Source organism: Pithys albifrons, chromosome 7 (genome assembly GCF_047495875.1).
Source record: "Pithys albifrons albifrons isolate INPA30051 chromosome 7, PitAlb_v1, whole genome shotgun sequence".
Classification (NCBI taxonomy): Eukaryota; Metazoa; Chordata; class Aves; order Passeriformes; family Thamnophilidae; genus Pithys; species Pithys albifrons.
Window position 1 is genome coordinate 55,174,138 of NC_092464.1, and position 13,010 is coordinate 55,187,147.

The 13,010-nt window shown below is 43.5% G+C and overlaps 1 protein-coding gene across 2 annotated transcripts in view; it reads left to right on the forward strand.

The window, feature by feature from the left end:
* Positions 1 to 13,010, forward strand: part of CNTNAP2 (contactin associated protein 2) — a 1,051,893-nt gene that overhangs the window by 623,109 nt on the left and 415,774 nt on the right. For both annotated transcript variants that reach the window (XM_071559619.1, XM_071559620.1), the window contains one exon: positions 947 to 1,118. In XM_071559619.1, the coding sequence (XP_071415720.1) occupies positions 947 to 1,118 (172 nt within the window). The remainder of the gene's footprint in view (positions 1 to 946; positions 1,119 to 13,010) is intronic.

Genomic DNA, 13,010 nt, shown 5'->3' on the forward strand with positions numbered 1-13,010 from the left:
TACCTGGCTGGAATCTGCTAAACCATGAGGCAGTTTCAGACTTTCACCTTCTTTACCAATAAACTGTTTCTGGCCCCTCTCCCTTCTTTCTCTCATGGACCTCTTAAATGGATCTGTCTAAATTATTTTCTTGAAGTTCTTCAGGGAGTTCATTGTTAAAGATTTTAAGTAGTGAATGAGGCTCTCCACTGTCTTATCAAGAGCATTTTTCTCAAGTAAATTCACTTCTGAAGGGCATTTGGTTAAACAGTCCCATCCAAACATCCTCTGTCTCTCTGCCTTTTAGCCTCAGCAAGACATAAATTCATTCTCATCTCTTATAAACCACCTTCAAACAGACAAGAAAATGAATATATTCAGCGTGAAACTGAAAATCCGACAGAACATCCTCAGCTTCCTCAGAAGTGGTCCAGGATAATGGATTTTAGGGCTATTCTCAAGTGCACAGAAAGTTTCCAGCACAACTATTCATTACCCATCAACAAAAAGGCAAAGTGACAGAATTAAGAAGTTTACTTCTAGAAAAATATTAACTGGAAATTTGCTTTGTGATATACATGGAAGACATTTTTATTCAGAAAAATCAGAGAAATTGGAATGTGATTCCTAAAATATACCAAGGAGATCAACCTTTTTCCCTTAATATTTGTATGAGAGAGGTGGAATGAGAAACAGCAGTAGAGCACTGGGGAAGGAGAAGGGTAGCAGAAGAGTTCAAACCTTCAGGCCAAACTTAAGGAATCATCAGCTGTAGGATATAAATCCTTTCATGTAGCTGCCAATTACTTATTTCATTGTGAACTAATAAGTGTGTAATATTTCCTTACCACATTGTCTTTTTTCTTCCCTCTTCTAGAAAATGTTTTTAATTTTCCTTTGAAAAAAAATCCTGGCTTAATTAACGGTCTATGAAGTTAATATTTCTCTTTATTTTGCTTCTCTCCAGGGTTTCCTGTGCGGGTGAATGACTCGGATCACTCCCTGTTCCAGCATTCTTTCCAAGGCTGCATGCAGTTTATCCACGTGGATGACCAGCTGGTGGACCTGCACGCGGTGGAGCAGGGTCAGCTGGGCAGCTTTGCCAACGTCACCATTGACATGTGTGCCATTATTGACAGGTAAGTGCAGTGACACACACTCTGACACATCCTGCACGGTCTGACAATGCGCAGGGATACAGAAAAGATGGTGCTGGCACTGCCAGTGGTCATGTCAAGGTGGTCCAGCCTTTTTGGCAGTGGTGGTGGAGAGGATGGCTTTAAATAACATGGCCAGCAGGCCCAGGGCAGTGACCCTTCCCCTGGACTCTGCCTTGGGGAGGCCACACCTTGAGTGTTGTGTTCAGTTCTGGGCCCCTCAGTTGAGGAAAGAGATTGAGGGGCTGGAGCGGGGCCAGAGAAGAGCAACGAGGCTGGAGAAGGGACTGGAGCACAAGTGCTGTGGGGAGAGGCTGAGGGAGTTGGGGGTGTTCAGCCTGGAGAAGAGGAGGCTCAGAGGTGACCTCAGCACTGTCTGGAACTGCCTGAAGGGAAGTTCTGGCCAGGTGGGGGTTGGTCTCTTCTCCCAGGCACTCAGCAATAGGACAAGGGGGCACGATGGGCTCAAGCTCTGCCAGGGGAAATTGAAGTTGGAGATGAGAAAAAGCTTCTTTGCAGAGAGAGTGCTCAGGCATTGGAATGGGCTGCCCAGAGAGGGGGTGGATTCCCCATCCCTGGAGGTTTTTAAGGTAAGCTTGGCCATGGCACTGAGTGCCATGATCTGGTAAAGGGACTGGAGTTGGACCAAGGGTTGGACTTGATGATCTCGGAGGTCTTTTCCAACCCAATCCATTCTATGATTCTATGAAATTGTAGACTGTTGTGTTGGGCTGAGCTGACAAATGCCAACTGCCCAACACAGAAAGAAGGGTCCCCCCTGCCCCAAACAAGGGAAAAGGAGGGATAGAGAAAAAACCAAAACCCCAAGCAGCAAGCTTCTGATATTATACAAAAGACAAAAACAGAATATAATACATATATATACAAATCTGAGAAAAAAACAAACTAACAACAATAACTGCAGAGTCACCCAACCAAACAATACAGATTCCAGCCACCAAAACCCCACGAAACATCTTGAAAACTCTTCCAGAGAAAACTCCCAACAAGAGAGAAGAAAATGAACAAGCATGTTCCCCTCCCTGGATAACAGAGCGGGGATGGGGCAAGGCCTGATCTGGACAGGGCAGGGCAAGGCAGGGCAGGGCAGGGCAGGGCAGGGCAGGGCAGGGCTGGGCAGGGCGGCCTCAGGAGCTGAGGCAAAGAGCAAAAGAGACAGAAGCTCCACCTCCCTCTCTTTTCTATACTACTTGACACTTCTTGATTATGCCAGATGATAGGAAATACCTCTTTGGTTGCTTGAGTCAGATGATGTTTGTCCTTTCTGATCTACGTCACATCCTTTGGGCCTGCTAAAACTGAGGCCCAAAGCCAAAACTACCACAACTGTGTAGGGTGGAATGTCTCAAATGTCCCCTCTCAAAGGTAGAGGAGGAAGTGAAAAATTCTCCTAAGTCAGATTCAGACTATGGGTGGATAACATGACTGCCTTGAAAAAGGGGAACTCTTCCCAAATTCTGTTTCTCAGACTGTTAAGGAGGATTTTTGCAAGTAGAAGTTGTGCTTCCTGGCTTTGGTTCCTTCTGGCTGTGCTGAATTCCTCAGGGAACTAAAACAGGTCCACATGTTTGCACATCTGTGCAGTGCTGAAACGTGATTAAAATAATGCTTTCTGGCTTTGTGGGTTTTTTTTTCCAAACTGAGAAGAGTAATTGAGAATTAGGGCAGCCTTTTAACTTGAGCTCTGCCTTTTCAACCCCTTGGCTGTGTTTATTTTCGTTGCTCCTGATTAACAGTTTCTTTGCTGGCAAAAAAAAAAAAAATAAAAGGAAAATGCTTGGAAAGAAAGGGAAGGAGCAAGTGGCCAACTCCTGAATTTAGACAGCTTGGCTTCTCAGGAAAATTACCCCTATAGTAAATCCATTGCAGGTCTCCTGGAAATGAGCTCAGTTGGTTAAAACTTGGTTGTAATAACTCCAAGGTCATGGGTTCAATCCCCTGTGTGGGCCATTGACTGAAGAGTTGGACTCGATGATCCTTGTGGGTCCCTTCCCACTCAAAATAGTCTGGGATTCTGTGGAAGCTGAAAGTGGCTTTTGAAAATAGTGCTGTAAAACAATCAGTGTCCCAATGACTTGCTCTGGCATGTCAAGCTCCTTTCATTGCTGCTCCTCATGGATGGAAGGTTGAAGTCATGGTGAAAAGAGGACACAACCAGCTGATGTCGCAGGGATGGAGTTTGTTTTCTGTCTCCTCATGTGAAATTAGGAAGAACGTAGAATTTGGCAGTTGTGTTTATTTTCAATGTAAGTTGTAAATTAACTTGAAAGAAAGGACGTGAAGCCACAGCTAATTAAAGTCTTTGCTTTCCCTCCAGTGGAAAAATCTAAGCCAGTGTAACAGTTTGTATTGATCCCAATGATTCAACCCACTTATGTGAGTTTCTACTAGAAATAATTCCATTGTTATGGAGAGTTTAACCAGAATAAAGCTTTTGCAATGTATTACAGTGGAATTACAAGTAACTTACAAGGAAAGTTAATTAGAATCAAGGCTTTACAATACAGTTATGAAAAATAAGACTTAAGACTTCCTATATGTCAAGCAGCTTACTTTTAAAGCTAACTTCATATAGAAGTTACTGTTTAGAAAATATTTCTTCTATAACACATCATATACATTCAGATATTTCATATATTATAATGCCATATGACCCATAAAAATGATATATATAGTGGCCTTTTATTATGTGAAAATATTATGCTTTTATATATGTTATGTCTTATGGTTATTATATATATAAAATCTGTATTAATAATATATTTTGGGGTGAACAACACTGTGTTATACATGGTTATGCATGTGTGTTTTTTTATATAAAAAATGTATTCTTACTGTTTCTTCTACCACCTCAGACACTGATATCAGGCTCATATAAATTAAAACCCTGTCTTACATTTATGCTTTTATAGCACAGAAAGATTGTGTTGCAAGCACAGAAACATTTGTGTAATCACAGGAAATTAGAATAGCAATCAAAGAATTTCCTTTGGGTTGGCTTTGGGTTTTTTTCAGTGATTGGGATGTAATCAAGTCTGCTGTTTTCCCATGCTCAGGTTTACTCTCTGTAGTTTGCACTTCAAAACAAACCCTTTGGCTGAGAAGTAACAACGCCGAGCTTTGGATCTGACTGCACTTTCACTGCACTCTTCCCAACATCTGCATTGTTCAGCCTGGAGAAGAGGAGGCTCAGAGGTGACCTCAGCACTGTCTGGAACTGCCTGAAGGGAAGTTCTGGCCAGGTGGGGGTTGGTCTCTTCTCCCAGGCACTCAGCAATAGGACAAGGGGGCACGATGGGCTCAAGCTCTGCCAGGGGAAATTGAAGTTGGAGAGCAGAAGGAAATTCTTTGCAGAGAGAGTGCTCAGGGATTGGAATGGGCTGCCCAGAGAGGGGGTGGATTCCCCATCCCTGGAGGTTTTTCAACTGAGCTTGGCCGTGGCACTGAGTGCCATGATCTGGTAAAGGGACTGGAGCTGGACCAAGGGTTGGACTTGATGATCTCGGAGGTCTTTTCCAACCCAATCCATTCAATGATTCTGTGATTCTATGAAATAAGAGTTTCCAAGTACTCCTATTACAATATACACTTTTTATGTGGCTTTCTTTTAAAGAGTCTGAGTACCTTGTACCATTTCTCATCTCAATTTCTCTTCCTTTGAAATGGGGAGGTACTTGTGGCATGTTATAGTGGGATCTTCCTGCTTTTTTTCAACCCGTTTGGTTCTGAATCATAAAGGCTTCAGTCACCATCAACATGGAAATGCCTTTCATAGCCACACTTCAGTGAAGGTCCCCACTGGGCAGGAAGACAAATTGCCACATTGAATGATTCTTACTGCAGATTTCTGCCACTTGGTTCAGGGGACAAAAGGTGAAGTTGTAAACGATGCCATTTTTCATCATTAGCCAGAGTGGTTAGTAAGGAGAGGAGTTTGCTCTTTTATAACATACCTAAAGGTATTTAGGGCTTGTTGAGTTCTCATGTTGCACCTGCCAGAGGTAACCACTTCCAAAGCCCAGGTTCTGCCAAGCAAAACACTGGCCCTGTATGGAAAAGGTATGTATGCCTTTCATTTCCAGTAGGTTTTTAAGATGTTTGAAGAATAGCCACATTCATGTATTACAATTGCATTTGGGACATACAAGTGTTTGTCTTGGTTTGAGGGAAAAACCCAAAATGTTTACCAAAAAGCAGAGGAGAGGATTCCTCCACAATAATCACATCACTCTTTATTAAGTTTAAGAAAAATGAACTTTATTTAGAAAATGGATATAAGAAGGATAACTGTTCTTAGCTAATATATATATGTAGATATAGATATAACTGTAGACAGACCAGAGCAAACTACTCCCCCAGCACCAAAAGTAAAAGCAAAAGAGAACAACCCCCAAACTGTGGGTTCCTCCTGGAGCAGTTCTATTTATGGACAGTGTCAGTGTCACACCTGGTGGGCTGGCTGTGAGGGGAATTCTCAGTCTTTTCCCAGTGAGACAGAGACAAGGGATGAACAGTCATGTGGACTCTCTCTCCTTGTCCTCTGTTCCAAACCAAGAAGGAAAAGCTGGGAGTGGAGGAAATGGTGATAATTCCCAGGAATCTCCTTGTAGTCCAAATCAGTCCCAAGGAAGAGGGAAAAAAAGGTCTGCAGTGTCCTGAAGCAGCTGTGTCTGTCCTCTCTTCTCTCTCTCTCTGAAGCTCAGGGTGCCCAGAGATGGAGGGGGAAAAGCAAAGAGCAGTGCCAGAAAAAGAGCTCTCACCACCAAGCAGTGGCTCCTTTTCTGCAGCTGCCCAAAGAAAAGCCCCAAAAAAGTCACACCAGCACACAGGGAACAAAGAAAGAAAAACCTCTCCCCACCCCCAGGTGCTGGGGTTCTGTTTTCTCACCCCACCTCTATCCCACCATTCAGCTGGAATCTGAAAGCCATCAGACATCTTTTGTCCTCAGTCCTGGCACTCCAAGCCCAAACTTTTGTGTTGGTATGGTGAGAAAAATTCTCTGAGAGGTGTCCTCCCTACACCACCTTCCTGTGTTTGAACCTTTAACAGTGTTGAGCCAATGTCTTTTTATTTTTGGTCTTCCCCTCCCCACATAAGCATTTTCCTATTGCAAACTCTGAGTTCTTATCCCAAGGGAACATCAAGGCTAATGAACATTCTCTTTTTACCTCTGACCAAATACTGGATGTGCATATAACATGTAGACAGTAATTACAGGCAGTTAAAGTGCTGGTGAGAAAAAAATAATCATCCCTGTTTCTGTCTCTTAATTACCTGTAATTATATTAGCAAAGGAAGTTGCATTGTTGTCACGCTGCTCAACATGATGTTCTGCTTGTGGCACCACAGCTCCCTGTGCACCTCCTTTATTTAACATTAACCATCTAACCTGTTGTCACGGTCCAGATGGTGCTGCTGTACTTTAAGGGGTTTAGTACAGGACACTGAACAGGGATTATTACTCACAGGTAATTTATCCCAGCAGTCTCAGTGAATTCTAAAGCTTGCCTGACTTTGTCGTGGCTACAATTCTGGATTAAAGGCACAGTGAGGAGGTACAAAAATTATGGCAAAATATGATGTCAAATCTGTCATTGAAGACTATGAGCCAATTTTAATGAAAATCTCTGTGTGCCATAACAGGTGATGTGACAGAAATGATGGGGAAAAAAAATGAAAAATGCTCAAGTTTCTGGCGTTATCTGAAGGTGCAAACTGTGTGATTCCCTCTGTAACACAGTGAGATGAATTAGATGCTCATTTTTGATAGTAATTTCATGTTCAAGAATTAAAGTAATTGAACATGTGTGGCAGAACATTTCTGGGTGATTATTGCTTACCTGCTGCCTGAAAGGATGCCAACATTCCACTTTAATCCCATTCAGCCACATTCTTCAACTACATCATTGCCAGTCAAAATTTGAAATAATTTCTCCAAATAACAAAGTACATCAAGTGTATTGGTGCATAAAAATGGCTACAACGTGTAACTGGCAGCAAGACAGAATTTCTTTTGGTGTCAGAAATCATCATTGCAAATTGTCTTAAAGCTCTTCATTTCTGGCTTGTTACACAAACTCCTGCCTTTCACCACGAGAGATTCAAGTGCATTTGCTTCATAATCACTCTCAGTTCACAAAGGTGACTTTGTAGGCAGAGGTTGTGGCTCAGCTGACTGTTTTTAATGCTGTGGCCTTTGTCCCCTGGGTACCAGACTGTGACAACTGCCATATTATTAACACACATCAATAGACAGCTGGAAGGCTCTGGACTCTACAGAGCCAAACTCTGCCTGTGAAATAGGAATAGTTAATTATCTCTCTATTCATGCAATAGTTTCCTGCAATATTTTTTTTTTTTTACTATGAAAAAATCTGCATTCTCTCACATTGAAAAAAAAAATAGGAGAGGGGGAACACTAAAAATCCGGGGACAGCAGGTGTGAGAAGCATAAAAAATTGAATTAATTTGGCTTTTCTGATGTTATGAAACTTTGTTCCTTGCACACAGCTGGAAAAATTTGAATAACTTGCAAAACTTACTGGAGTTTATGCAGCACTTTGGTATGACCAAGATATTGGCTGGACCTTCCAGCTGCCATTAGTAAGAAGGCAGCAACACAAAGGGAGAAAAGATGCTGATTAGATCATGGCAGCTTCCCCAAAAGAAAATTAAAAAGTGCACCAAGGGATGTAGAAGGAACTGCCTGGACAGAGGGGGGAAACACGTGTGTGGCACAGTGTGACTGATGACCCAGACTGTTAAATTACTTAATAGGGTAATTAGTGGCTGTTTAAGCAAGTTGGAATAGTTTGAGATGCAGTAGATTGAATGCTATTTTAGGCTTATGCCTTTACCATGGTTTTCTTTTTCACTCTAACTTATATTACACAGGTGACTATAGTCAATAATGTTCTTGGGGGACTCTTTCAAGTAACTCTGTGGGTTATATATCATCTTGTAGATGGATTCCTGAACAGTTTCAAGTCTGAAAATCCTGTTCTTTGTCTTGTATTTGGTCCTACATAAGCTCAGCAAAGAGAGAGAAAAAAAAAACAACAAAACACCTTTTTTGGAACTAAGAAATATTAGTACATTTTTTTGCTATTATTAAAAACATAAAATATAACCAGGATGCCACGATGACTTTAATGATGCACCACTTATATTTCTAAACCATTGTAATGAACCTTTCCTGGTCCTCCTCTGGAACTGAAGCTTCCAGCCAATCCTTGTCACTGCATATCCATCTTCTGTAGTAGTTTCCCTAATTGCTATGAAAGGTCTTCTGCCCCAGGGGCAGCACCCAGGGCCTGCCAGGCACAGGGACTGCCTTGGCCAGCACCCCACAGGCCTTCCTCTGGAGGATGCTTGGCAGAGGATGGGGCTACAGCAGGTGCAGCTGTGGGTGGCAGAGCCCCTCACCCCCATGGCACAGCACCACCTTCCTGTGGCACAGCAATCCTAGTGCCCTGGGGCAGGATAAAAGGGAGCATCCTTCCATCTCCCACTGCCACAGCTGGCCTGGGGCTACCCCAAACATAGCACAAAGTCCTGAAGGAGCTGGAAGAATTCCTTGGAGCAGGTTTGGAGGGTGGATGAGCCTGCTGGGGACTCTTCACAGCCCTCAGCCTTCAAAGCTCATTTAAGGGTTTGAAACCTTTTTTTCAGCTGGATAGCCATGGCAACACCAAGGGGATGCCTTGAGAAGCACTGCAGAACTCCCTGTCCCCACCCCTGCTGGGGAGCCAGGGGCAACAGCCAGGAGAGAAGTGCAGGGATGTTGCAAGAGATCCCAGTGCACACGCTGGAAGAATTCCTGCTCCCAAGGTGGATCAGGCATTTGGTCACTCTTGGAAGCCTCTTAGATGGCTCCAGGCAGGGGAGAAGAGTGCTTGGGCATTTCCTGGGAGGCATGACCAGCTCATGGAATGAAGGGGCAGATCTTACTCATGTGCTCATGGAATAGCTGATTACCATCTATGGGGTCAGGAAGGAATTTTCCACCAGGGCAGCTTGGCACTATCCTCCAGGGTTGTTTGGTTTTTGGGGGTTTTTTTTTGCCTTTCTCTGCAGCATGGAGCATGTGATGGTAATGGCTCCTCTTGGCCCTTTTGGCCAGGTTGCTGCTTGCTGTTCATGCCCCATGAGGATGGTCTTGTGCCCTGCAGCACTTTTCCCCTTCCTCTGCAGCGCAGGAGCCACTTGGTCTCCTGTGGGCCACTTTGGCCACGTACTTGATGCCTTCATGCTCCACAGCTGGTGGGAGGAAGCTTTCCAGGCTTTGAGGGTGGCCCCAAGGCTTCTTGTCCTCTGTGCCACCGATCACAGCCCCTTTGGGGGCTCCTCTGGGCCCCCACAGCTTGGTTCTTGCCCACTGCCCTTGCACCTCCAAGGCACCACTTGTGCCCTGACTCTCTCTGTCTCTCTCTCTTCCAGTTTTGTTGCTCTTCCTGGGATGCATTCAAGAACCTTAACATCCTTTTTAAACGTGGTGCCAAATTGCCTTCCCATACCGTGATCCCCCAGAGCAGAGGGACACAATTGTTGCAGCTATGAGCTAATTATTTCAAGACATGCTATTTCTGCACACATTTGTCTTGTGGAGTCCCTTTCCAAGAGAAAAACATGGTCTTAAGATGCATGGGATACCCACTTGTTTTCAAGTGTAAATCAAAGCAGAGTTTTTAGCTTCTAAATTACACGTAGGTCAAATCCTTGCCACTTAAAAACTCTGTTTCTTAAAAGTCCTCTGGATAGAAGGGAAGCCACTTCTGCCTTCACTGCCTGCTCATCCATCCAGTCCATGAGGACATGTGGAAGTGCCTGTCTAGTCACACTGAGCTTGCATCAAAACATTGTGCTTTCTGCACTCTTTGCATTATGCAAAATAATTACCAAAGGCGTGCTACAAGATTTTTGTTCTTAATCTTTTTAATTAATTTCCAAAACTGTGGAATTCTTTTCGTGCCTGAATAACGTGATCAGCAATTCCAGCAGTATCACCAAGGGCTGGCTGTTCTCCCCAACTGTCTCTAGGTAGTTACCCAGAGAAGGAGAGTGAATTATCATGCCTGGAAGAAGTGCATGACCATACATGCTCATCACACCTGTATGCCCTGAGCTGGCACTGGAGAGGGTCTAGTTGATCAGGAATGTTGGAGATTCGCTGCTGGTCAAGCCCACTCACTCTTTTTTATTCAATCCCCCCCTATTTATGGCTGGGCAAACTTTCCATTTCACCTCTGGCAACTTCAGATCAGCCAGCAGGACTAACTGGCAGCTTGCCCAGGCACGTGCTGGGAGCTCCACAAGAAGGGGTTTTATGTCTGGAAGATGGGAGAGAAGGGGCTCCTGTCACAGAGGCACAGCTGCCTGTGGTCACTCTTGTGGTAAGATGAGCAGGGAAGGATTTGAGGAACAGCTGATGATAGTGGCAAACTTTTAAAATATTTAAATAATGTTACAAGCTCTTTTAGCAAACCCTCTCCTTTTTTGTTGTCTGGTACAGGAAAAGGATAAGCAAATGGTGTGATCAATAATTTATCAAAATCATGACTAAAATCTTTGTGTGGAAGTTCATTTCTTGTTTTTTCTTAGATGCATTGGTTTACTCAGGGGACTTGACTGAATGTTAATCTTGTATTGCATTCATATGTAATTATCACTGTGTTCTTATTTTCCTGTGGAGAAGATGAGAGCCCTGAGAAGACATCCACAAAGCTCTCTTAGACATGAAATTTATACTCTCACAGGAGTAGATAAAAAATATGGACTTGACCCCAACTAACTCTGTGACTACTTAACTGAGTTCTAAAGTCAAACTGCTTTGATGACTCTCTCAAGTTGTTCATCACTTAGTGCTTCTCATCAGTTCCTAACTGGAAAACACAGCATATGGTGCAGATTGCTTATTTTCATGGGATTAAGACATCTTCTCCTGAATGAACTGTGCTGCTACTCTTGATGAAGCTGGCACTGTATGATCATTTTCAAGAATAAACAAAACCAGATTGTTGTCTCAACTTTAAAGTTTGCAAAGCATTTAAGCAATGCAAAAAAGTTTCAGTAGTTTGTGTTAATACTAACCTTTAAATAGAACTAAAATTGCATCATCCTCTCACTTGCATTTATGTTTATGAAAGGAATCTCTCAGGCATTAACATCAATACTTCTAATATTATTTCCTATTAACAGACAATGGATAATCACAGTCCAAGTAAAATAGACTGCCAGTATCTGTTTTAATTTGATTACCTGCTGTAATTAGCAGTCATGCCAATACTTGATAGGTATGACATAATGCTGAAATAAATACTTATGGAATATGCTTTAAATATTTATCAGATACTGGAAACAAAACCTTTATAGGCATTTTCTTTGTGTACAGTACAATTGTGATTATGACCAGTTGTGCTGGTTTAATGGTAAACCAGCAGGAGAAAGGAACCCAACACAAGAGAGATTATAAGTCAGAGTTACAATTTAATAACAATATTACAATAAATGCAATGACAAATTGGGTTTAACCCCCAAACCCAGCAGTCTAACCCAGCCCCCTGGGGCACAAACACAGTGGGGTTTGGTGGCCCCTGTGCTGTGCCCCACGTGGTTCCCTCGAGTCCAAAGGAAAAGGAAGGGACAAACCTGTTGGTGCAGATGATGGCACAGTCTGGGAAAGAGTGGTGGGCTCCTCCTGTCCAGGGACTGCTCCTCCTCTGGATCCAGCAAGTGGTACCACATTCCCCAAACCCCCAGATTCTCTCCCCTCAGGTTTGGGTGGGAGCCCCCAGTGCCTCCCCCAGGGCAGGGAGTTCCACACTGGGGGATCTGACTCTGGCAGTCAGGGGGGATTTTGGAATCGTTGCTGGCCCATCAGCAGAGCTGAGCCCTCAGGTGGGTGTGGAGGTGCCAAGGAGTCCCTGCAGGGCAGTTCTCCCAGCTCCTCTGCCAGGCTTCTTTCCCAGCCAGCTCCCAGCCTGAGGGCTCAGCTGTGCCCTGGGCAGCTGCTGCCAATGGGCCATTGGGAACAGTTGGTGGGCAATGAATGGAGGGTGGAGAATGCACAGCTTTGGTCACACCACACAGGGATAAACTGGTCCCACCTGCTGAACTGGGACACTCTGCTATGTTTGTAACACCTTTTTTCCATCTGATTTCTGCTTACTTGAAAATCCGGGGGAAAAAAAAATCTGTTGATACTCATACCTGAAGATTCTGCTGGCAGAACTAAGTTATTGAATCATAATACTATAAAAAGCCTTAAAAGCTTCCCTCAGAAAAAGCCTCTAGTAAAGCTGACGTTGGTAGCAAGAATTAAAGCTCAAATATCGAAGTGTGGGTTAACATTCCTGATAGAAATAAGTGCTGCACTTCCCTGCCTGAAGTTCAAATAAGGTTGAAAAACAATAATTACTTTTCTGGTAGTACTTAACAGTCTGCAAATGTCAAGAGGAAAATTCGAAACCCAGTCTTGACTTCCTCTGGCTCCTGTAGAAAATGTACCAAAGTGTGTGGGGGGGTAACAGCCTTATTTTGTGCATTACCCTTTGTAGTGCATTTCTGGAGTGGTTTATCATCCTTGCCTGCCAGCTGCAGTTTCTCTCGGTTTTGTTTGTATTCCTGGAAATATCTTGGTGAAAGGGAACGGGAGACACATTTTTGTTTTGTTTTAATCACCTGTTTACAGGGCTATTCTTCTTGTTGCTATCTGATACAGTAAAGACAATACAGCCAAAGGCAAGGGCACCAACCACCTTTTTGAAGGTCTCAGGTAAATTATTATTTACGTGACTTCAGAGAGTCTGCTTCATATTTTAAAGGGCACAGTAACCAAGCTGAAAAACATGCTTA